At 55.4% G+C, this 24,820-nt stretch overlaps 1 protein-coding gene and 2 long non-coding RNA genes across 30 annotated transcripts in view; 2 read left to right on the top strand and 1 right to left on the bottom strand.

Moving 5' to 3' along the window:
• Positions 1 to 5,896: 5,896 nt before the first annotated feature.
• NR2F1 (nuclear receptor subfamily 2 group F member 1) lies at positions 5,897 to 15,780 on the bottom strand. 2 transcript variants are annotated; one of them, XM_070056458.2, is made up of 4 exons: positions 14,779 to 14,854; positions 13,322 to 13,430; positions 12,102 to 12,629; positions 5,897 to 6,961 (listed from the first exon to the last, which is right to left on the bottom strand). In XM_070056458.2, the coding sequence occupies exons 2-4, from the start codon at positions 13,332 to 13,334 to the stop codon at positions 6,681 to 6,683; spliced, it is 822 nt and encodes a 273-aa protein (XP_069912559.1). In that variant the 5' UTR covers positions 13,335 to 13,430; positions 14,779 to 14,854; the 3' UTR covers positions 5,897 to 6,680. The 2 variants fall into 2 exon arrangements, with proteins under 2 accessions (XP_069912559.1, XP_051709965.3); XM_051854005.3 differs by lacking the exons at positions 13,322 to 13,430; positions 14,779 to 14,854 and adding an exon at positions 15,066 to 15,780.
• On the top strand, positions 12,191 to 14,099 carry LOC149122246 (uncharacterized). The gene is made up of 2 exons (XR_016220531.1): positions 12,191 to 12,328; positions 13,856 to 14,099. It is a non-coding gene; the product is annotated as an uncharacterized LOC149122246 (long non-coding RNA).
• A 2,984-nt stretch (positions 15,781 to 18,764) lies between the features above and the next one.
• The window catches only part of LOC149122245 (uncharacterized), a 129,109-nt gene continuing 123,053 nt past the window's right edge, over positions 18,765 to 24,820 (top strand). For 9 of the 27 annotated variants that reach the window (XR_016220505.1, XR_016220504.1, XR_016220521.1 and 6 more), the window contains exon 1: positions 19,713 to 19,850. This is a non-coding gene — a long non-coding RNA (uncharacterized LOC149122245). Of the gene's footprint in view, positions 19,167 to 19,262; positions 19,321 to 19,712; positions 19,851 to 20,344; positions 20,370 to 22,222; positions 22,300 to 24,820 lie in introns of those variants that run through there. The other 18 variants (XR_016220510.1, XR_016220528.1, XR_016220523.1 and 15 more) reach the window with 11 other exon arrangements.

Below are 24,820 nucleotides of genomic sequence, written 5' to 3'. Positions count from 1 at the left end.
GCTGCGGGCTGCATTCCCCCTCTGGCCGTTGCCTCCTTTAATTATAGGAGCTATATTTCTTCCCTGGGAGACACTCGAGGGGATTTTTAGTTGAAACTCGTTTCTGCTGAGTTATTGTGGAGCCAGGACCAGTGAGTGAGTGGCCCGTACCCAGAGGCTTTGAGTGAAGTGCAGATTGAGACATATCGAGTTCCCTCTAAAAGGATCATTTCATGTGGGAGGTTGGACACAAAGTTTGCACTCGTGACTGGCATTCCAGTGAGAGACATGCATATTTTAAAACAACAAAGCAAGCTGCAAAGAAGGCTTAGGGGAGGGGGAGAAAACTTGGAAAGAAGTTACTAAGTGACAAACATCTGTCAACATGGGATAATTTGTACACTCAGATGTAAAACTATCTGCCTAGTTTGACAGAGTTTCAAGGAACAGGATATAGGAGGGCAGAATGGATACACATCCATCCCTGTGAGGTATGATTCAAAGACCACCACCCCACAGGTGTACGTGTGATTAAAACTGCATGAAACAGTATAATTTAAAAGTATTTCTTAGAATAAGGGAGGCATCTAAAATTGCATTTTTCTGAACCTTAATACAAAATTAACTCCCACGTGATTTTGAAAGGTATACTTTATTTGGAAAACAATGGAGCATGATAAAGTAATAAGCAGGCTGTTTATTATAGAAAACAAAATGAGTTTTATCTCATAACAAAACAGAGTCGAACAGAAGAGAGAAATCAAAAGCTCAAACAACCCCTGGTTTCTGTGTTCCAGAAAGCTTTAACTCAAAGTACCAGCTTCATGTATGTATGTGAGCCAGCCATATAAACATCCACCTCTCTTCCTGTCAACAAGGAGAAATGGCAAAATATATTCAGAGGATTTTTCTTCCCTTTAAGCTTGGGGTTTCAACAAGCATATTGCACTTTGAGAGAGAAAGGCAAAAAAAAAAGTTCCCCTTTTTAGGAGGGAAGTTTTTTTAAAGCAGAGTGAAAGATCAGGCAAAATCCTGATATATCTATTTTTTTTAATCCACTGACTCTCCAAAAACTACATAGAAGTTCAGGTTCCAGCTTCAATGGAGAAATCTTTTTCTCCTCCAGATCTGAAGACAAAAGGAGAGGAGGCCTGGTGGTGAGCGGGATATCTCTGTTAGTTGTCAGCGTAGGTCCATGGGTTAGGAATGCTAATGAGCCTCTTGGCCAGCTGAAGAGTTGGTGCCCGCGCGCGCGCGCGCACCCTGACGCTCACACACACATTCGGGCTCCTGCACGCCGGCTGACAAGCACACAGACAGAGCCTCGCGCACGACCCTGTCTCTCCTTTTTCCTCTGAGCCCAGAGATCGATCGCTGACCCCACCGCTGGGCCAACGCTTTATTTATCTGGCTGCGCAATGATATTATCAGCCTTAAACGTTATATACAGCAAATGTCTTCCTAAATCAACACAATAGGATAGCTTGTGGAGACCAGCCTGGACTTAGAGAAATCCCTCGCTATATCTCTTCCTCCCTTTCCCCTCCAGTCATCCTTTCTCCTTTCCTTTACAACTGGGAATATTTCGTTCAGGGGACCTGGGGATTGGATCCCCTGCTCTCAGCCTGGGGAAAGGAGGCCTTGGCACAGTGGGAAATGGACAGACAGCATTATCCAGCCATCACCCGAGATCCCCGTCAGGGGTTCCCTGGTCAGCCGGATCCAACTGCCTAGACTCACTATTCATGTGATCCGGATTTCTCAAAATTGGGGTAGCAGCGGAGGCGAGGGCTGCAGAAGGGAGTGTGTGCAACCTTGCACCGTGTTAATTGTTTTCTTTCCTCTCAATTACATTCATAAACCTATTTTCTGCATTGCATGTTATTTCTTTGTGCTTCAAAATTGAAACCACGTGCAGGCCTTCTTCCCTCCGCACACACAATAAATGCGCGGCCCCCCTCCCCCAACCCATCACGCAACTATTTACATCTTGGTTCCTCACTCTGTGTTCCGGGCCCGGGAGAAGAAATTGGCCCCAAGGGACTAGGTGAGGCTTTGTGAACGCATTTCTGAAATCCGCATCTCGGGCCCCCATCTCTGAGAAAGGCTCCCGGGCCTCCCTCCACACCCGCCCCCCTCCTCGTACAGGTGGTTGAGGCTAACAGAAAGGACGTCCCAGGACAATAGCAGCTCTGCAGTGTCAGGCCAGGCCCTGCCAGAGCCCACCCTGCACCCTGGCGGTCGGGGTCAGCTAGGGTCGCGGACGCGTCTCTGCGACCCCCAAGGCCACGCGCCCTGGGCGCAGCAGCCTCTGCAGAGCGCGGTCCAGTCCTAGGTCCTCCCAGGCAAAGAAGTCCCACTCTAATCAAACAAACAAATAAGTAAGTAAATAAACTCCAAAGCGGGGAGGGGGAGCTGCAAAATGGATTCGCTGACAAGGAGAGATAATAAATGAGAGGCGCTTTCAGATAGATATCTCAGACGTGAAATTGCGCCCAGCTGGTTGTGTAAGCAAACAAATAGTTTCATGTTAGGAACTCTCAACTTGTGGCTTGATGAATAGAACACGACAGAGGTAAATGGGTCTTTAACTCATTTAGGAATACAACTCTTTGGCTTTCCAAGTGAAAGGCCCGGTGACGCCACGGATCCTGAGCAGGCCCTTTAACAAGAGTTTTATGAGTCCTCACTTGTGTTCCCCACAACTCCCTCCCTGCGCTGCTCTCGTTTTCCTATTTGCAGACGCGTTCAGGTGATTTGCTCTGAGGAATCGCAGGGCTCACGGGAGGCGATTCAGCCACTGTAGGAAATGTAAGGCGTGCTTGCGCGTGGAGGAAGAGGAGAGAGATTTTTTTAAAAAATAAACTTTTTTTGCACGCTTTTTTAAAGCCCAGGTGGACTTAGATGGACGCAGCTCCAGATCCGCAATGCTCCCGAGCGCAAGGCTCCGTGGCGCGGCCTCCCTGAATCTCCCGGAGGCAGAGCGTGGACCAACCGGAAGGGCAGCGTCCCTTACGCCTGAGTAGCTGATGGGCCAGAGACGCCGCTGTCCCCAGCCCTGGGCTTCCAACCGTTCTGGTACCAGATAGGGACTTGCGTGCGAGGGCAAAGGTCATCCCTTTGGGGGGGGGGGCGGCCAGACCTTGAACCCCAGCGGATGAGGCGCAGCCTCCCTCTCTGGCGATTGCGAAGGCGAGCACTGATGTTTTTGGCAAACGTTATGGCGAATATAGTTTAAAGTGACTCCAGAACCCCTGAAGTTCTCAGCTGTCCCGCAAGTGCGTGGGTTAGGAAAGACAGTGCTGGACTTTCCTAGGTCCCAGACCATTTCAAGATGGACATCCCCCTTCTGGGGAGCCCCTCGGTTCCACTTCGCCCACTTAGCCCAGCTCTGCTCTCTGGGCTCCTGAGTGCTGCGACAGCTCCGGGCAGGCCAGGCAGGGCCGCGGGCCCCACCTCTGCCTGCGGCTCCACACCCGGGTTCCACGGCTCCCCCTGGCGCTTGGCAAGGAGGCGGGCTCGCCGCTCGGCGGCCTCCCTGCGGCCACCCAGGCAGCGGCGTCTAGTCCTGCTCCAGCTCGCCTCCTGCCCAGGTCCTGGGCCGCAGCGGCAACCAGGGCCTGGGAAGGCCTTGTACCCTGAGCCCGGCCGCCTGGTCACTCCTGGGGCCGGCCCCTCTGCCCTAGGAGGAGACCTCGGGCCGCGCCCCCGGCCAGCCCAACTGTCAGAAAGCGGAACCCGAGGCTGGGATGCTACCATCTCGGCCTCAGCGCTAGCAGATCCGCAGCGCAGTCTGCGCTCGGGCGGAGGGCAGAGCCTCGGCCTCGCACGGCCAGTCCGGACCGGCGGGGGGCGCCCACGTGACCCCTGATCCCCAAGAAGCTCCGTCTTTCTCTGAAAGAGCCACACGGAGTCTCTGGGCCCGCACTGGCTACTGTCTCTCCCTGTGGGAATGCAGGGGAGGGGGCCTCCCTACCCACGGAGGAGGTGGCAGAGGGTACATTTCACTCCCCGTGGTCCCCCGACGGGCCGCCGCGCCCGCGGGCGCCCTGTCCCCGATGTCCCAGGGCCTCCAGGCTCCCAGACGAGTCCTCCAGGGAGTCTACGCCTCCATAGCTGTGAGCGCTGGCCATTGACCGGGAAAGGTCGCCGGCTCCTCCCAGGCCGCGGGCCAGGCTCGGGCCCAGTTTAGGAAGAGCCAGGTTACCGCGGTCACCTCCCGAACCCGTGCAAGTGCAGCGTGGGCCTTGGGCATCGGCTCGCGCGCCAGTCTCCACGCTAGTGTTTGGGCCTCCATATTGAGATTAATTGAAAAGTACGTTCCCGACCTACGAAAATGTTTATCTGTTTTCATCAGAGGGATCACACTGTAATGAATATATTTACATCTCATTTCGAGAAAGGCAGGGAAGCCGGGTGAGAGGGAGAGCGTCTCCCCTCCCCCTCGGCGCCCCAGGTGCAGCCCAGCCCAGCCCAGGGTCCACGCTCCGCGCGCGTCCATCCGGACGGCCGGTCCGCCAAGCAGGGCGCCTGGCACTTCCTGGGATGCTGCCAGGAGTTAACGAGGGACCTCGCCTCCACCCGCTCCTGACTCAGGTGTCCAATCTGCAGGAAAGTCGACGTAGGCCCAAAGATGTCCTCCCTGGGCGGGGTGCGGAGAATGCGCCCAGAGCCAGGTGACCCTGATGGCCTGGAGAGGCTCCACGGCTTCTCTGCCTCGCCTCCCTAGCCCAGGGCTGTGGGTCGCTGACCCCCAGGGTCTTCCTCCCAGTGGGCCCCGCACTGCCCACGCTGCACTGCACCCGGAGTATTAAAACCCTCCAGCGAGTGGTTGTATGGGAGCTTGTCAGTGCCTCTTTCGTGGGCGCTTGGGGGGTGGGGGTGGGCAGCAGATTTGTAGACATCATATTGAACGCAAAACCTTGCCAGTGACTTTCCCTCATCTCATCCGGGCCAGTGTCGGGCTAGGGGAAGGAGAGGGGTAGATGGGGTATTTTTAACAGATCTGGCTTTATTAATACGTTAAGAAAGAGCTCCCTTGGCAGTGTGTGTTCTCACACTGCCGGCTCGGATCCTATAAAACATTCATACTTGGAAAGCTGTTATAGAGAGCGGCCCCCCACGCGCACCTGACAAGCGGCCTCTTGGGGAGGCTTGTGCCCTCACGCGGCCACTAGGGACCAGTGGCTGCTCCTGGAAGACCCTGCTACAGCCCAGCTCCCCGGCACCCAAGTTCCGGGTCCATCCCCTAAGTGCCACGGTCGGGGGCGAGGTTACGGAGGGGTGAGACGGGGGTGTCTTGGGAACCTGTTACAGGGGCTAGACCGAGGGGCAAACCACAGCCAGCAAAGCCAGAATTCACAGCGCCGAGACAATTCTAGAGATGCGGGCTGGTGGACGGCGGCGGGACCTTCCAGCGGCCCTCATCCGCACGCGCAAGGGTCCAGAGGCCTCTGAGTAGCCCGCTTCCTCGCGCCCCCGCCACGCCTGACCTTGCGCGCCCTTCCTCAGCCTCTCCAGCCCAGCAAGTGCCAACCTGCCGTCAGGCCCTGAGTGCTGCCACTGAAGCCCCGAAGCAGGCTGCGCCCCGAGCCGCACACGCCGCAGACTCGGCCCCCGCGCGACCCCGCCTGCCCCAGCGCACGGCCCAGCTGCGCACCCGGCCGCAGATTCTCCAGGGCAATGGCCCCCAGACCTTGGCACCCTGCGCTCCCCGCAGGCCACATCCCACTCAGAGCCTGACCTTCGGCATTCCCAAACCCCAGGCAGCCGCTGGGCTTTAGCCAACTTGGTGCTGGGCCTTAAAAGTGACACCCCCACCCCCAAAGAGACCCCAACTCTAGTCATGGCTTAAGTGGAAATGAATCAGGGGTTTCTCTTGCACGGATGACATCTGTCAAGCAACCAGACACATGGGTTTTGCTAAATTCTTTTATTTTTGTTTAAATTTTCACTTCAATTTTAATTCTTGAAGAACAGCCTGGACAACATATATCGCACTCATTATAAGAAGCAAAGGGTTATATCAAAAATTATTAGTATAGAATCACAGGAAATCTGGTTTGGAACCAGAAAAAAATACAAAACAGATATAGATACATAGACACAGGACAGTTTTTTTTATAATTATTTGGAAAATGTTATTTTCCCCTAATTCTTGTTTCCTTTTTTTTCTTTATGCGCATACGATGTTTAAATTTTACAAAAAATGAAAATAAAGACTAGTATTTTACAAAATGAATAAGAATGTTCGGTGTGTGTGTGTTTCTACATAGGATTCAGTCCACTTCCATATGTGTTGTTTTCTGTACAGAATATATCCACATCCGTCCACAATAAATCCTGGAAGGTCCATTCGTCTCCTTCTGGTTTATTAAAATTCTCATGGTCCTCTCTTCCAACATTTTTTTTTTCCTCTTTTCCTCACCACGACACAAGGTCCTTTTCCTTTCTTTTCCATCGTGCTCACAGATCTGATCCTAAAAGAGTCTTTTTCTCCTGGTTTGCAGCTCGGGTTGCATGTCTGCAGGGTGGGCTGCTATTGCCCTGGCCCTCCTCCCCACCCCCTGCCCGGCCTGCCTGGCCCACCGCACCCGGGTCAGCCGCCCGGTGTCCCCGAGGAGGCTTCGCAGTCCTTGGCCCCCGGCGCGTCCTCAGAGTCTCTAAGCGGGGGGCGGGGGCAGGCGGGTAGCGCCCAAGGTCTAGGAGCACTGGATGGACATGTAAGGCCAGTTGAAGCTGCTCCCGGATAGCAGCATATCGCGGATGAGAGTTTCGATGGGGGTTTTACCTACCAAACGGACGAAGAAGAGCTGCTCGATGACAGAGGAGGACACGGTGCGCAGCGACGGCAGCCGCAGCAGCAGTTTGCCGAAGCGGCTGGGCTGGTTCGGGTACTGGCTCCTCACATACTCCTCCAGCGCGCACTGCGACTTCTCCTGCAGGCTCTCGATGTGGGCGGCATCCGACAGGCCACAGGCGTCTGCCCCAGCAGCCGCAGGAGCCACAGAGACAGGGAGAGGGGGCACACAGTTAGGCCAGGGAGCAGCAAAGGCACGAATAACAAGCCATTATCACTAGGATTATGCTTAAAGAGAAAGGGAAAAAGCAGAAATAGAAGGAAAAAATAAAAGAAATCCCCCCATGCCTCCCCACTCCCTACTTGAGTTCTCCCTTCTCCCAGCCCCCACATAAATAAAAATAAATCAACCCCCCGGCTAGCCTAGGGGAGCGGGAGAGGGTGAGAGGCACAGGCCTGTGGAGGCAGCAACCTCTTTGTTTTTCCTCTTTCACCTTTGGATTAAATAATGTACGATGCTGGAGCCATGTTTGCTGTGTGCAGCATCCTGTCCTCGGCCGGCGGGGAGCATCTTTCTGGCTGTGCTCATTAAAGGGAGGACTTTTGCCACCTTTGCACCTGATTTCGGGGTGCAGAGGGTCCCTGAAGCAATACGAAGCCTGCAGGCAGTGCTTGAAGCCCCCTGAGGGTCCCCTCCCAAGCCCAGATGACCCCAGCCAGAAACCTCCAGGAGAACTGAGATTGGGGAGTGAAGAACCACATGGGAGGGAGTGCCTGGAATCAGATCAAGCCCAGGCTTTAGCAATATAGAATTTGAGATCCGCTATCTATGCAAGCAAGGACTGTGCAGCAAATCCTTGGTGAGGGCGCACGCTGCTATCTGTGCCTCTGATCAAGTAATTGAAAATTGGTCACATTTCTGTAAACTGTGTAATAAGCAAGAGGAAGGTGGCTCAGTTACTCCAGGCTGTGGAAAGGAGACATCTTCAGGGATCAGACACAAAGCTGGGCTGCAGCAGCTTCAGCTCCAGGGGGTGCGGAGTAGAGGGGGGAATTTGGGGGGCGATGGGCTTCCTGTGGCAAGACCAAAGGAGAAAAAGGCACCTCCACACAATGGCAGCATCTTAAAATGCGTGCTTATCTCCTGTCAACCAAGGCCCTTCCTGGTCCTCTAAAAATATTTCAAGACAGCGGATTACACAATGCCAACTAACCAGAGGCAAGCAAATGGAGAGGAAGGTACAATTACAGGACCGAGTGAAGACTTCCTCTCCTAGTCCAAATACCCATGTTGTTTCTTATATTAATAATAAATATTTTAAAAACAGGAAGATCACAGAGGAGCCCTTAGCCAGTCAGGAGGTTGAGTAGAGATCAAAGGCAGAGTTTGCTAATATATAGATCTGGGGGGAAATTCATGCATGGCAATAGCCCCAAAAGGACACTGTATAATTGTGAATGGGCAAGTGTGACCCCAAGAAGACACAACAAATGATTCAAAGCAAAACCTGTGTCTGCTGCATTGCCAGTTTTATGTCCTTATATTTCAAGAACTGGGATTTACAAAGCATTCTGATACCTTCATCTACAAGGCAATGGCCTCGAGCAAAAATACAAATAAAACTAGTGATAATTCAAGAACTTCTGAGGCAAGTCCCCTTTGACCTCGGAGCTAGACTGGGCTCTCCTCAGATGTCTAATTACTCCAGCCAGTTGGCTGGGTACATCCACAATGCCTTGACTTGGGGAGCCAGGGAGATTTTATGGCTAGCAGGGCCAGGACAGGAGCTTTTTTGCGGAGGTAGGAGGGCCTTGCTGCTCAGAATATGGACCTAGAAGTCTGCCTTGGCCTTGCTAACCTGGCCCCCTGCAAGGCAATCCTGCAAGGCATATTTACATATTTACAAATGTCTTGCTTTCCATGTATTATCCGCCCATTATGCCAGGAATCACTTTCAGGCCCACACAATGCAAAAGGAAAAGGACCCACTTATACCCCAGCAGGTTTTTTTAAAGACCCATTTGGCATCCCTTCCAATTAGTAAAATATTTCTCTGATATTTACAACTAAAATCCCCAGAGAGCAAGGTCACTTCCCCAACTCCTGGATAAGCCACTCCAAGGGAGAAGCCCAGTTAAAGTGTGCTTAGGCCTTATGCTAGCTCCTTCGGTTTCTTTCCTCCTTGGGAGGTGGGAGGTCTGTAGCTGGGCCCACCTGCCAGGTACCAGCCGGCCAGCCCTGTGGCCTCCTTCCGGCAAGAGCCCTGGTTCTGGCCTGGCTTCCTACTCTGAGTATTCATTCACTGCCCCCACCCCCCAACACACAGGATTCCCCCAACTGTGGACAGAAGGCAAGAGCCCTCAGATCAACTCGGGGGTGGGTTATGGTGGCAAAGCGAGGTGAGCGGGGGGGGGGGGGGGGTGGGTGGGTGTGTGAGTTATACTCCAGATAAGAAAAGGAGGCAGAATGTGCACAATCCATGTCTCACTTTTTATATGGTAGTGTCAATGTGGGAACCCTCAATATTTCTTCTACAGTGTATGGAAAAGAAATTATGTAAATAAATAACCATTACTGCCGAGGCCCTCCTGGCTTAGCCTTTGTAGTGCAGAGAATGTATTTCATGTTGTGCATTCACAAGAGTTTAGTGTTCAGGAAATGTAGATGTAATCAGCTGCCATAACTAGAAATCAAAGTTATTATTGTACAGAAAATGGATTTATTGTATTTATGTTAACTAGATGGCTCTTTTCAGAGAAGGTCTCATTTATTTGAAGGAATATTTAGGTGTGTGAATTAATGAAAAAAATTTTTTTTAAAAAAAGTAAGTTCAGGTCATGACCTAGTCCTTGGATGCTGTCCAGAATATTAAGGATTAAACATAGCATCCGGAGGCCAAATGTGAAAACCACCACGGGGGACCCCCGTGCCAGCTTCAAATACTTAACCAGAGCAAACCACGTTGGACAATATGTCTAAAACTGTCTTTTCCATCATTCAAAGTTTGCTTAAAAGTTGGATGACTTTGAGAAGGCTTCCCATGAATTCCCTTCTGGCTGGCAATCAAAACAAGTTTAGTCAAAAGTGGAAACGTGTTGTAGGGAGGAGGAGGGGTGAATTACTACTGACAGCTCTATTTCCATTTTCAGATATTCCGCTTTCAATTCTCCAACAAAATAATGTTATTGTTCACTTCTAGGCACCCCCTGCACCTTGAACACTTGGTTCAAGGAAACTTCTTTGGGAAACTTTTTAAAAGGAGCACTTTTCACAGGAGTGTTTTAGGACGGAAAGTTAAAAGAAAAAGCATGAATAATTCCACCATGTTCCCCCTGCAGCCTGCACAGTCCTCGGCTCTCTCTCTGGGAAAGGGCAGGAGATCAGCAAAGTCAAGGGGGTTCAAAGACCCTTAGGGGGAGAAAGGCTAAGGGGAGGGGAGGCCTTTCTCCGGTAGACCTCTGTCCAGCTCCAAGTTAACATTTCTGCTTCAAGACACCTCGCTGGATGCGATTTTCAACCCCCAGCTTCCCTGACACTGGCTTGCTTCCTGATAAATTTGGCTAAAGAGCTGGGTAGCGCAGAGCCAGCCAGGCCCCCAGGCCTGCCAGAGCTAAAGCATTCTGGTCGCTGCTTCCCGGGCTCTTTGTCACTTTTGAAAAACACGTTTCCATCAAGAAGACTTATTAAGATAAAATGCATTCAAACACCGAGGAGGCTATTCAATAAATCTTCCATTTGTTTTAAGGTTCACACTCTATCCTTTCGCAAAGAATAACTCCCTCTCTCACAGGCAGACCTGCATTTGCACTGAAAGTAAAAGGGGCAGCTTAGGTCCATGGCTCTGGCCACCCTGCATACAAATGAGACGCTCTTGTCTAAATAAATTATCTGCTGCTCAGATCGATATTAATACTACATTTGCTACATTACAATATTGTGCAAATTTAAGAGTCATTTTAATACAATGTAAATACGATTCTTCACGCATGAAAGCCAAGATATATTGATAGATGAGACCACTGCTTACTGCTCAGCAAGGCCTTGGGAAAGGGGTTTTTTCCATCTCTGCTCAAGAACGGGTTTCATCTGGCCTTTGGAGGGCCTGGCCCCAGGATGGATTTATGAGGATGGTGCATTTGTTCTCCGGATGGAGGAATTACAAACAATAGTGCCAACAACAGTGGCAGAACAGCCGCTAACTCTACCCACAGTGGGCAGGGCTCAAGACCCAGTCTGCTCCCCACCAGCCTCCTTTCTGGCTTTGTTTATATTCCCTCCCCCCATTACCTGCTGTCCCGGGTGTTTATATGTTTGCCTCTTGCAGGTTACAATAATAAAAGGCCGGCAGTGTTCGCAGAGGCTCAGACCCGAGGCCTTCAAAGGCAACGTTAATGCTCTTTCCTGGAAGTTAATTTGAACCATCTATCATAAGAGAAATTGTTAACATGCATGTGACCGCTGCCTCCACTTAATTCGATATATTTTGAAGGCTCTCCTTTAGGTTTCCAGCGTTCGTGTGTTTGGCATAGCTATGAAATTTATCTCCGGGCCGGGAAGGCACCCATCCTTGCGGGTTCTACAATCTTGCTTTTGTTTTTTATCTTTCTTGTTTAGATCGAATCCGTTTTTTATGACCCTCAATAACCTCAGAAACTGCAAACATGAATGGTTTCCGATAAGGGAAAATCAGGCAGCCATAAAGCGGGATTATTTATGATTTATTTGTGCGTATTCTTCTCTTCCCTCCTCTCTCTCTCTCTGTGTCTCTCTGTGTGGGGAAACTCATCCCCGGCGCGTGGCACACGGAGTAGGAAGCTACAGCTCCACGTTCTCTTCCCTCCCCTCTCCTCCCCCAGAAACGCTGAGCTCGGGCTCACACACACACACACACACGCGCGCGCGCACACACACACACACACACGCATCCCGCACACACACACCCCGCACACCAGAGCAGCCAGGCAGGCCCGCGGCATCGCCTCCCCCTCTCCGCACACGCGCATCCACCGCAGCCGCGGCCCCGCGCGGGGGGCCAGGCCACCTAGGCCCTGGTAAGCCCCGGCGGCCGCCTCGGCTCCCGCACCGCAGCGCTCCCAAGATGGCAGCAGCGCGGCCCGGCCGCGTCCCCGCGCCGGGGCCGCAGACCCAGGTCAGGCCCACGATCCGGCAAGGGCCGGGCCTCGTGCGCCCGCACCCGCAGCGGCGGCGGCTGCGGCGGCGGCGCGGGTAGCCAGGCCCCGCGGGCGGTGGCGGCGGCGGCGGCGGCGCGGAGCCTGCGCTCGCTCCCGGCGCGGCCTGCCCTCCGCGCGGGCGCAGCCTCACCTGACGTGAACAGCACGATGGCCTTGAGGCAGCTGTACTCGGCCGAGTCGACGTGCAGCGCCTTGAGCTTCTCCACTTGCTCCTGGAAGATGCGGATGTGGTCCATGAAGGCCACGACGCGGTCGGCGGACATGGGCGAGGCGTGCAGGCCGGCGGCTGCCAGCAGCGGCGCCACGTGCAGCGGCATGGAGCACTGGGCCGCGTTGAGCACGAATAGCTCGCTCCAGGTGAGACGCAGCAGGGACACTTGGTCGGTGATCTGCAGGTCCGGGAAGAAGGGGATGTTGCGGGCCCACTCGACGGCGCTGAAGAGCAGGCGCGCGGCCAGCTCGCAAATGTTCTCGATGCCCATGATGTTATTGGGCTGCATGCACTGGCTGCCGTAGCGCGACGTTGGGTAGGGCTCGGCGCGCAGCAGCAGCGAGATGTAGCCAGACAGGTAGCAGTGGCCGTTGAGGGGGTCCCCGTTGGTGAGTGCGTACTGGCCTGGATTGGGCTGGGTAGGAGGCATTCTTCCTCGCTGAACCGCTGACGGAGAGACAGAGAGAAAAGAGGCAATGTGCATCCAGGGGGCTTGCGAACAACGCCGCGCCGCAGCGCACCCGACACAATGCAGCAGCTCTGCCCGCAGCCACAGGCGCCCCGCGCCTCTCCTGCTGGCTCCCACTCCCGGCCCACACCGTGCGAGCCGGGGCTCGGTCCTCCAGCGCCAGGGCTCGGGGTGTCCGTCCAGCCATCGCCCGAGCCCCTGGCCACCTCAGCCCCGCCAGAACTAGGCCTGACTTCAGAGCCCCCAGCTCCGCGTGGCCAAGGAAGTGCCACCCAAACCCTGGGCTACCAAGGAGGAACACACAGATAAAGGACACCCCACCCCACTCACCCCCTCCGGAATGAAACAAATCGGGGTCAAGGAAGAAAAAAAAAAAAGAGGCGAAACTGGAGAAAGGTTGTGGTTCTAGGCGAATAAACGCATGCCCAGCGGCCTCTTCATCCACAAGCTAGCAGTGTTAGGCAAAAAAACCCATTCTCTAAAAAATGCTGCAGAATTACCGTTAAAATAGATACCAGTTACACATCCTACTAAGCACTTACAACTTCTGAGTAGACAGCAAGTATCCTGCACCCTTCTCTTCTCCCCTCCTCCCCATCGCCCCATACAAAGTTCTCACTATTAAAAGCAACAGAAAATTGAAAATTTCCAAGAGAAAAGTTGAACTTACAGTAGCCAAACATTATTGAAAAAAGTGGGAAATATAATTAATGTCTGTCCTGCGCGGTGCCACTGCAACCTGCAGCCAGCTTTTGCCCAGTGAATGCACCAGCTTGCAACTGCAAAAACACTGGATTCATTAACCATCTGAATGCAAAACGTAAGCAAGCTTTGAGTTCGTAAAGCTGACCAAAGTTTTTTTTTTCCCCCCTCTAATGTGTATGTTTTACTTCAACAGTGCCAGCGTTTTAAATTGCCATGTAAACAAAGCAACTTTAGGAAAAGTTAGGGCTACTCAACTCTCCCCCCAAACAAATTAATATAGATATGTCCATGTCCATGTAGCTGTCTTAGTTCAGGTTGTACATGTTCCCCCTTTATGTTTGCATTGATTCTAATTTTAATGCAAGTTCCAGTGAAATTTAAGCTCTTGAAACATAATGGCTAGAATACTTTTTTCTAATTATAGTTTTGAAATTGGCAGTTATTTTTCAATTAACTGAAAGCACAATTCAAAGTTGTTGTTGTTGTTGTTGTTTTTCAGATGCCTACACAATCTCCCTGGAGCTAGAAATGAAGTCGTCATGTTTGCCTGCTCCTTGATATCTGAAGGAATTCAATTTCTTTTCATGTGGTATATAAGATATAATTTTAAAGTCAATTGCCAGAAGTAGCAATCTACATTCTGCAAAATTGACTGGTTCGCTAATTTGACTTTAAGCCATCTTTAACGATTGTTAGGAGATAAACTTTAACTGTACACGGCTAAATATATTTATCAGAAAAGTGCTGCATCTCTTGCCACATGAACATGAACCATATCCAAATACAACATCAAAAGTTGCATTAAAAAAAAACACCCAACACAAACCCATACAACACAGGGATTAAATGATGTGGAAGCTCATGCCAGCTGCAGCCTATGCATTATGGCCAAATCAGAAGCATCGGTAAATGCCGTTGTAAATTGTAATTTGTATGCAGTATTTAAGCAGAGGGTGGAGTTTGATGAAGAAATAAAACGAGGATCATGCTTTAAAAAAAATGCACAACTATGAAAGCACGGCTCAGTCACAAACTTTCCTTTCAAAGTAGAGGGGTGAAAACAAGGCCACGGCTCTGGAGGAGGCGGCCCCTGCTCGGTGAGGAGGACAGGGAACCAGTGGAGGGGCCAGAAGCCCCCCTTCCCCCCTAATTAGACCTACAAGTGCCATAAATCTCACTCCTCTTTTTCCAGGCTAGGCTTCCAAAAGGATGATGGCAGCAATGAATCTCCAGCTCGGAGTCCTCCAGCCCCCCAGCCCTCCCCCGTTTTAAATAAAGGCGATGAAGAGGGGAAGGGGAAAGTGCAATGAAACACACACACACACACACACACACGAACACACACACAGCGTTTTGGGGGGGGGGGTGACCAGCAGCCCTGCCCGAGTTCATGCCAGCACAGCCCCGAGCATCCTCACGCACACGCGGGAAGGAGACGCGCGGCGGGCACAGCCGAGGCGCAGGGAGGGAGGGATCCATCCAGGGACTCGGCGCAGAGCAGGCAGCGGGCGGGGTGGGGAGCCGGGGAGAGCCGCGCAGGCCGGGAGGGGGAGGCAGCGGCTGCGAGCCGGGGAGGGCGGGGGGACGGCGCGGGGGGACGGGGGGAAGCCGGGCCGGGCCCCGGCCGGCGGGAGAGCGAGGAAGGGAGCCGGGGCGGGGAGGAGCAGGCGGGCGAGGCGCGGGGAGAGAGGCAGAGAGGAGATATTCACCTTCCCGCCTCATGCCCACTTTGAGGCACTTCTTGAGGCGGCAGTATTGGCACTGGTTGCGGTGGTGCTGGTCGATGGGACAGTTCCTGTTGGCACGGCATGTGTAAGTTAAGTTCCTGCGGACGCTCCTCTTGAAGAAACTTTTGCAGCCCTCGCAGGTGAATTGGCCGTAGTGCTTGCCGCTCGACTTGTCCCCGCACACCACGCACTCGATGTGCTGCTGGCTCTGGCCCGAGCCGGGCGGGCCCTGGCCCTTGTCCCCCGCCGTGCCGGGGGTGGCGGGCGCTCCGGGCTGGCCCGGGGTCTGCGGCGTGTGCGGCGCACCGGAGCCCGCCTGCTGCTGCTGCTCGCCGGCGCCGCCGCCGCCGCCGCCGCCGCCGCCGCGGGCCGCCTGCGCTGCGGGGTTGGGGCCGCCGGGGTTGCCCCCGGCCACGTCGTCCTGCGGATCTCGCCAGCTGCTAACTACCATTGCCATATCTTTGGGCCCGGGGAGCGCTGGGGGGAGCCGAGCTGCTCGCCGAGGGCCGCGGGGCGCGCGGGCGCGCTGGGAGGGGAAGGGGAAGGGGAAGGGGGGAGGGGGAGGGGGCGGGGGGCCCGCCGGGCGCCCCGGGGTCGCCGGAGCCGAGCCCGAGCCGGGCACCGGCCGCTGCCTCCGCCGCCGCCGCCGCCGCCGCCGCTCCTGCCTCGGCCGCCCCGCTGCTGCCGCGCGCCCGCCCGCCCTGCTGGCGTTTTGTTGTGGTTCCTGCTGTTTTCTTTCTCTCTTTTTTGCAGCCCCCCCAGGCTCTCAGGCTCCCCCCCCAACACCCCTGCTCCCCTCGCCCGCTTCCCCCCCGCGCTCCGATCCTGGGGGGGCCACGCTCTCCTTCCCCCCCCTCCCCACCCCCCGGCGAGCAGGCTCCCTTCTCTCGCTTTTTTCTTCTTCCCCAAGTTGCAAAATCAGAAATGGCACAGGCGGCAGCCGGGAGCGGCGCGGGGCGCAGCGCCGGGGGCGGCGGGCATGGGCCACGGCGCGCGCACACACTCGCCCTCCGCCTCGCCCGCACCCCCGCGCACACACACACACACACACGCGCGCACACTCGCGCACACACTCGCTCACCCGCGCCGGGCGCCCGCCCGCCCGCCGGCCGCCCGGGCTGAGCTCAGCGCGCGGGCTGAGCCGACATAGAGGAAGCCGGCGAGGGCGGCGGCGGCGGCGGCGGCGGAGGAGGAGGAGGTCGCGGCTGCAGGCGCCGCTGGAGCTGCCGGCTCGGCTGCCGCGGCGAGCGCCGCTGGAGGAGCCGGGGCCCGGCCGGAGTCCGAGCCGGAGTCGGGGCCGCAGCCGCAGCCGGAGCGCGAGCCGAGGCCGGGGCGGCCCGCGCCGCCGCCGCCGCCGCCGCTGTCCGGGCGGGAGCCCTCGCCGGGCTCGGGGGTGCGGGCAGCGGGGTGAGCCGAGCCGAGCGCGGGGCGAGGCTGCGGGCGGCGATCAGGGCGCGCGGGTGTCGGGGGGCCAGGTCCAGGGCCGGGCGCAGCCAGCCATTCAGGAAGGCAGCGCCGGAGAGCGGGAGGCGGCCGGCGCGGAGGATCGCACACTTTGCTCTTTTTGTTGTGCCGGTGGCGCCGGGCTCTCGCCTTCTTCTTCTTTTTTCGGGAGGTGACGGAAAGGGGGAGGAAAATACAGGATAATTCACGCCGGCGACGGATTCACAGCGAGATGGGGAAAAATAAAAATCGGAAGAAAAATAATCACAAATTTAAAAAAGAAAAAAAAAAAAGAAAAAGCGAGAGAGACATCCAAAGTAGGTCGAATAAATAATCCTCTTCTTTTCCTCTTTCTTGCTCCTTCTTCTGCCTCTTCTGCTATAACACACAGAGCTAGTTAAAAAAACCCTGGAGATCGCCCAAAAATGTTCTTTTTTTAGTATTTTAAATAAGTGCTCTTCAGCCGGGAAGCAACACCCTCCCTCCAAAAAAAATCATATATGTATAAAATAACGATAAGAAGAATACGGAGGGAGTGCCTCCTCCTCCTCCTTTTCTTTCTTTTCTTTTTTCCTTTTTTTTTTTTTTAAGTTTAGCCCTCGCTCTTCTGCTGGAATGGAGTAAAAGAGACGAGGAGGAGGGAAGAAAAGGGGAGAAAGAGGGAGAAGAAGAAGGAACAAGTAGTAGAATATGTAAGAAGAGAGAAAGGGAGAGAGCAGAGAGGAGAGAGAGCAGAGAGAGAGAGAGAGGAGAGGAGGGAGAGGGGGGAGAGAGAGAGAGGAGAGAGAGAGAGAGAGGGGGAGAGAGAGAGAGAGAGACCCAAAAATTGAATGCGTTTAAACGGGAGGACTCGCCGAGCAATGTTTCCGAAAGGGGGATCTGCGCGAATGTCTGTATATAGTGAACTTTGACACTACTATTGAAACTGACACGTTTCTATGGAGATCGCTGCCTTATATGGAGCTCGTGTCAAGGAGCCAGGAGAAGGGCTGCTGGCGACTGATAATCAAAGGCGACTGACTGGTCCGAGCCCGGGGCGGGGGGAGCGCGCGGGAGGCGAAGGTTAGCCAAGCCTCCCGCGCGCCATTGGCTGGCGCGCCCTCCCCCGCGCGCGGCCCTTTCTTTCTTCCTCCGCTCCCGCCCCGCTACCTTACAGACGCGGCGGGCGCGGGGCGGGGGCGGCGGCGGCGACGGCGGCGGGGTGCTCCCGACCGGGCGCCCCGCGCCGCTGTGTCCTCGGGGCCCTGATTAGCAAGGGGCGGCCGCGGCCTCTCCGCACTCACTCACGCACACATGCACCCCGCACTCGCGGCGCTCGCGGGCACCCGCGCCCCGGCAGCGGGAGGAGGGGTGTCTGCCTGCCGGCGGGGCCGGGGAGAGAGTGAGAGCCGCGTTATTTGGATTCCTCCCGAAAAGTTTGAAAAATCAGGCTGTGTGAGCGTGAAGTGGGTGTCGTGGGACAGGCTGGGGAAAGGCGTTAGGGGGAAGGCAGTGCGTGCGACACCCCCGGTGTGCATTGGCTTCTCACTAGGGGCACAATCCGAATCTGCAGGCTGCTCTCTGGTAGCCTTCGGAGGCGCGAGGTAGGGTCTCCCCGCTGTCTCGGCTATGTCTGCGCCCCAGCGCATCTCCGGGGTTTGAAGGCTTTTTTTTTTTTTGAAGGCTTTAGGACAGAGCGCACTCCTGAAATTTGCAGCGCTGACCACACGTTTGATACGAACCCGCGGTTCCTAGGCAATCCCTGGATGATTTTAAAATAAACTTTCCAATCCAGCCGGTGCTACCTTCTTGCTCATCTTTCTATTTATTTATTTTTTCTTTTTAAATCCCCAGGCTGTTTCCCAACTGCAAACAATGGTTCGATAATTATTAATTAATAAAAAAGTGAGTCCTGATATTAGGGGGTGGGGGTGGGTGTGGGGGTCGGACGGTGCGGCCAAGTCCGAGTCCCAAGGAAAGGAAAAGAGCAAAAGAGCAAAAGAGGGGGAGGGGCGGGGGGAGGGGCAGGGACTGAAAAGGAGGGGGTGGGGGGAGAGAGAGAGGGAGAGGGGGAAAAGGGGAGAGAGAGGGGGAGAGAGAGAGGGAGAGACAGGGGGAGACAGAGGGAGACAGGGGGAGAGCGGAGAGCGGGAGAGAGACCCCGACTCCCGCAGGCGGTGGGCCGTGGGAGGCGGGGCGGCGGCGGCGCGGGGCCCGCGCGGGGCCCGCAGGAATCGCTGGCTCCGGCTGCCACCTAGCGGACGGGAGCCGCTCCCGGGCGGCGCGCGGCCGAGAGCCTCCTCCCCTCCCCGCAGGCTGCCGGTGCCTCTCTTGCAAACCAAGACAGCACTTTGAAAATTCTTTCAATGGATTTTTTTTTCCTTGAAAGATCGTACTGGGGGAAAATGATCCTTCTATGAGTTACATATTCTCCAATCGCACACTCGCACCCCCCACCCCCCCACCTCGTTGGAGCTCGCTCCCCTAGGCAGGCTCAGGCGGGCGCGGAGTGACAAAGCCGCCGCCGCCGGGGGTGGGAGCTGCACCCGCCCGCCCCGCGCGGCTCCGGACCGCGTAAAAGTTTGTCTGGGCTCGCGCCCCGGAGCTGCACAACGCCCTCGGGCTGGTGTGGAAGGCACTGGCCGCGCTGTGTTGACAGAGGTAGGGGCTTGTTTTTGCGACTCGTGCTCACTTTAAATCTCCCCGGGAGGGGTTGGGGGAGCACTGCGTGTGCGGGGTACGTTTTGCGCTTCTCGCTCTCTCCGCAGCCTGCAAGTCCGGGAGTCGGCGCCCGCTTCCGCGGCGAGCGCTGAGGGTAAGGAGCCGAAGAAAGGCGTCCTCGAGTCTGTCCCCCCCCCTCCCGCGGGGGCCCTTTCCCGCTCGGGGGAGGCGGAGGCTGTCGGGGCGCCCCGTGCGCGGCGGCCGCCCATTGTATGCGGCTGCCGGCGGCGGCGCGCGGCGCCTGGGGCCGCCTCGCCCTCGCCCCTCTGCGCCACGCAGCGCGCCCACGCCTCCAGCTCGGTGAAAAGGTGAAACCCACAAGAGTAAAAGAGAGCGCACCTCCCCCCCAGAAGGAGAAGAAAACCTATGTACAAATTCTCCATTTTACTCCCCACACAGCCGGAGGCAGGGAGTCGAGGGCAGAGCTAGCAGGCAGAGAGAGAGAGGGAGAGAGGAGGGGGCCCCCGCAGAGGGGACGGGAGCGCGGTGGGCGAGCGGCGGCTGCGCGCACCAGGGCGCCGGAGGCCCGCTGGACGCCCGGTCCGCTGGCCGGCCGCCCTCGGACCCCGGGGCTGTGCGTCGCGGGCGCCAGAAGCGAGATTCTACCAAGTCCTGCCACACCAGGCAAGTAACACAGCGGGTGTCGCATCATCCGCACTTGGGGTTGATTCGGGCGGGCCGGGGGTTGATCTCGGCTCGCGTGGCCTCCACAGGCCCCGGGCCAAGAGTGGAGTCGAGGCAGCCAGCGCGCGGGACCTGGGGAACTTCGCGCGGCGTGGGTCAGCTCCGGAGCCGCCCTCGCCTGGCTCTCCCCTGTACCCAGCGCGGCACGGAGGCGGGGATCCTGCTGGCCGAGCCCAAGCCCGGTTCAGAACAGCCGCCTCCCACCCTCTACTCTCCTCGGCAGGAAGCCGCGGCGCGGGCAGGGCTCCGGGGCCGCGCACTCGCCCGATTCCCGAGCCGCGGGGAGCGGGCTCCGGCCGCGCGGGCGAACTCGGCTGCGGCCGCCCACCTGCGGGCGCTGTGTGTAACGCGATCTCCCCACGTCAGGCGATCGATGGCCGCCTTTTGATGTGGGCGACAGTGTCAGCGGATTAGGAAGGACCGCACGCCGCTCTTCCCGGCGGAGAAGCGGTGGAGGCGGTGGGCAGCCTCGCGCGATCCGAGCCAGTCTCTGCGCGCCGGGGCGAGCGGGCTGGGGGCGGGGCGGGGGTCGCCTCCTGCGGGTGGGGGCGGAGAGGGTGTTGTGTGTGAAAGGAAGAGCCTCAATTAAAAACAACGGGAGCGCTTTCCCGGCGCGGGGCAGGGGCGCGCGTTTGCGTCAGAGGGCGCGCGGGGCGGGGGCAGGGGCGGGGGGCGGTGGCACCCGGGACCGCGCCCCAGGGCTGGGTGGGCTCCGGCGGGAGGCCGCCGAGCCTAACGGGGACAGGTCCGGGGTCGGGGCCTGCAGGCCGGGGTGAGGCAGGGCGGGAGGACTAGCTGGGCCTCCGAGGGAGCGGCGGCGCCCACCCATCCTCACTGGGGGCTCTCCCGCCCCCTCCAAGCTTCCAAACTTGGAAGAGGCCCCTGGCACCCACTCGGCGTGACCCTGGGGGGCGGGGAGAAACTGGCTCCTCGCGGCCTGAGGCGAAGCCATCAGCTCCCCCCTGGAAGGGAGGGGGAGTGTCAGGTCCCCATTGCTGGTGCCAGGGGTGGGGACCCCCGAAGGCGGCGCCGCGAGCGGCGGGAGGGGGGCGCTTCGCGCTCCAGCGGGCAATGTGCGCCCACTTTTGTGTGGTGAGAACAGCGGGGAAGAACGGTGGCTGTTCGAGGCGGGGCGCTGTCCCCCTCTGGGATTTGTGCAGCCCAGTTTCTCCTCTGAGCCCTGTGCGCCCCAGCGGCGGCTGCGCACCCACACTGCACCCCACTGGCGCTCCGTGCCCTGCCTCTGGCAAAATGGCTTCCGCGGCAGGCCTGAGGGGTCGCCCAGGGTCCAAGGGCGCTCCAGCTTTCATTCTTCAAGGCCGTCGTGTGGTTTGGGTACTGGTTCAGGTGTGGCGCCCTTGTCCTGGGCCTGAGGCACTCCACACCCAACAGGAGGTAACTCGTTGTCTATTGTTGCTGCGTGGGGGCACTTAAAGCCATTGTAGGTCTCCAGGCTGTGAAATTTCACACACGTGTCCAGGCGCTCTCAGTTGCAGAAGCAGTGGTACCCCCCCCCCCCCAACTCCCCTCCCAGACTCGTCTCCAGGCCTCTGTCCCCCTCTTTTCTCGCTTTGCCCTGGGTAACCTTGAACTGAGCCTGGACGTGGTTCTTGGACCCCGACCTGTTGTGGCCCTTGCCTTGGCACCAGAGCCAGGGGCCGCCCCCCCCCCCCCCCCCCCCCAGTCCTCGGGGTCTCTGTGTTGCTGCTTAGGCCCGACCTTGCTAGGGCCTGTACTCCAGCCTTCCTGGCCTTAGGCTTCCTCGGCCCTCCTGGTGCAGACCTATTAAGCGCGAGGTCTCTCTCCAGTGGCTTCCCGCAGAGGAATGAGGCTGTAGGCTTACAATACCCTCAGCGGGCCGCTGGCATCCTGGTTCCCACCTTCTAAAAGACCTCCCGCACAACACTGGATCTCCCCAGTCACGACTGGGTGGGGGCAGGGGCGGCAGCTGCAGCAGACCCAGCTGCGCATACGGCCTTGACTTGGTTCCAGGCCCCAGAGGGAGGGTGGACGTGTCCTTTCTAGCCCATCAACACCCACCCTCCCCTGTGTCTTTCTTACATCGAACGCTGAACCATTCTTGGCTAATCCCATGGCCCGTGTGATACTGGTATTTTGCTCTCCCGCAAGCCAAGGGATCATTCATTTTGACTTTTTGGTTTCTCACACTGAACAAAAGCACCTGCTTAAAAGGTGCTTTCTAAATCCGGTTCGAGCCCCTGGATCCTAGAAAGGACCAGATGTGTTTGTATAGAAAATTCTATTTCTCCTTCCTGCCCACAAATTGTTAAAAATCGTGTTGCTCTGTATAGGGAGTCCACAGGACAGAAAGGCCCCTGTTTATCAAGCTCATCTGGAGAGGAGCATGCCTGAGATCATCGGGAGAAAGGTCAGTTCCTCTGATCTTGTTGAAGACCTCTCCCTAAGAGCTGATTCTAAAGGTGCTGAATCAATTAGTCTCCCTTGGCATGGGATTAGGCCAGGGAGAATACCGTGCAAGAGATGTGTGCTAAATGGTCTCACCCGACTCTTTGGGAGGAAAGGGTGGAGAAAGGCACAAGGATACCCACATCTGATGTTGTGATGACTAAAAACCCAGAGCAAACCAGCAACCACCCTACCTCCAGGCTTGAACCCAGTATTAAGGTAGCTGCCGTCTGTGAGAAAGTTCTGCGAAAATGAGGGTGGGAAAGCCAAGTGAGGCGTAGGGCTTCTGCTGGGCTGCCAGCTCAGAGCCTGCCCCTGTCATTGAACCAGGGGCCTGGCAGCCTCCGGTGCTTCCTGTCACTCTGGCATCCCAGGCATTTCTCCTGTGTTACCTTTGGGTCGAAAAGCTCAGAGATAACTCCTTTACCTTAGTAGAGCAGCTTAGTTTTCTATCTCAAACCGGCCATTTAAAGCACGTGTTTTGGATAAGTGAGATAAGGGAGCGTTTCCCTTTTCTGCCTGGGCCCTCAGTGGAAAGGCCCGGGAGAAGCAGCCCTGAGAGCAAGGAGCAGCGGGAGAGCGAGTGCTGACCTTTGGCTGCAGTTCAAGCCCTTTTGGAGGAGGGAAAGTGACAGTCATCTCTGGCACACCAGTGAGTCCAGAGCCAAGTATTTATTTTTTTTGTCAAAAAAAAATAATAATAATCAAGTCTTGCCTATCTAAATGCATCGGTGCAAAAAAGAAAGGATGAGCTAGAAAATTTTATGTTACAAAAGGTTTTCCTTTAGTCTCGCTGCCCAAGCCGAGTGAGGAATACCTGCAAGGCTATGCTTCCCAGGGAAAGTGGGTTGGGTCTGGATGAAAAGTTGAAGTTTTGCAATGAGTTTGAAGGTTGTTAGAGTACCCTGACAATACAATCAGCAGCACTCTATAATCATTCTCCTTAATAGTTACCTGTCAGAGCACCTACTTCTTTTACCACAGGATTAGCCCATCAGAAGTAGAGCTGAGTTGGACATTTCACTGACTAAAGACTGCTCGAATATGTTTAAGTCTTTAATGTCACTTTCTTCAATGCCGATGACATAAACTAGTGGAAAAGTATTGGCTCGAAAAGCCAGCAGATCTGCTGGCAACTACAGTCATGGTGCAATTGTATTTACCTATCAGAAGGTGGATCTAAATAATAAACTTAACATTTCCTTTTAATCTGTCAGTGCAGAGATATGTTTATTACAGTGTCCTTCATCACTGGGAGGGTGGGTTGGTAAAGTTTAAATGAAAAAGGATAAGCAGAGCACACCACTGATAGAAACCGCATGGAGCAGAAAGTAATTGTGCCTTCTGTTATGTGGTGTGTATTTTATTTACCCATTTCAGAGGTGGGCAACAAACCTAGCTCCTCTACGGGAGGAGTTAATAAAGTATTACAAATGCACGAGCTAACAAAACTCAGGGACAGCTCTGTTTTATTGTTAACCCCTTGCATGAAATCTTCTGAAGCTGAAAAGAGAAAGGAAAAGGCTTTTGTGTTAGTTGATCCTTGGCTATTCCAGGGCTCAGGTTGGTGTGAAAGGGATGAGGAGGTCACTTGAAATCTCCTTTTATCTACTCCTATTTTCTCTCTGGATCAGCAACTTTGAATAGACATCATCTAATCGCTCTTAATGGAAAGAAACTATGGACGCAAGAGAAATGCCTTTACTTCAGAAGTGAATACATGCGTGTGGACAGCTAGCCGCGCTTGCATGGAACTGCCTCTCTGCACACATGTTCTTAGAGTTTTTTCAGGATGCATGGGTGTGTGCATAAATGTTTCCAATGCACCGAGGGGTGCGGATTTGCCTGGGTGGGTCACTTTACCCTTACGCATAAGCATGTTCATGGGAACCTACATTTGGATTTTGGATTTTTCTTCCATGGCCACATGACACTTCCAGTTGATTCTTCCTTCAGCTTTTTCTTTAAAAGTATTTAAGTCTAGAAAAAAAAAAAAAGCAAATAACTGAGAACACAATGGACAGCTGTCTAGCGAAGTCATCTTATTTCCTTTCTGTTTTCCACTGCGTCACAGTGACAGGATGATTTCTCTTTGGAGAGTGGAGATGGGGTGACAGGTGGGAGGTAGACAAGACCCTCTACTGTCAGTTTCTCCCCAGGATATATATTTTTTTGGTCTTGCTTGAAATCAGATTGGTTAAAACACAATAAATAAGTGGAAAAACAAAAACCTGACATTAGACAATTTAGAAGTTTTTTCCCCCTCGCTATAGAAACATACCTCCAAATGCTTGAGGCCAAACAATTAGCTTGTTTTGAAATTAGAATTGTTTTAGTAAGCTTCACATGCTGACTGCAAATATCATCTAACTTGTCTTCCTTAGGCGTTGTATTTACTTCAAAAAGAGAAACACCCTTCAGGGTGCTAAATATGTCCACAGAAGGACACTTGATTTCTAAATCTGAGAGCACCACGCTCTACC

This window comes from Oryctolagus cuniculus, chromosome 14 (assembly GCF_051225735.1).
Source record: "Oryctolagus cuniculus isolate XC-2025 breed Fujian yellow rabbit chromosome 14, ASM5122573v1, whole genome shotgun sequence".
Lineage (NCBI taxonomy): Eukaryota > Metazoa > Chordata > Mammalia > Lagomorpha > Leporidae > Oryctolagus > Oryctolagus cuniculus.
Note: the sequence above shows the minus strand (reverse complement) of the source record. Positions and strands in the feature narration are given on the sequence as shown.

What these genes read in the sequence shown, in the direction of transcription:
- NR2F1 (XM_051854005.3), bottom strand. Translation starts at nt 15,540, where the DNA reads ATGGCAATGGTAGTTAGCAGCTGGCGAGATCCGCAGGACGACGTGGCC. An exon ending in AGTGGGCATGAGGCGGGAAG is followed by an intron (nt 12,630 to 15,065) that starts GTGAATATCTCC and finishes TCTCTCCGTCAG; the next exon opens with CGGTTCAGCGAGGAAGAATG. An exon ending in CATCGTGCTGTTCACGTCAG is followed by an intron (nt 6,962 to 12,101) that starts GTGAGGCTGCGC and finishes CTGCTGGGGCAG; the next exon opens with ACGCCTGTGGCCTGTCGGAT.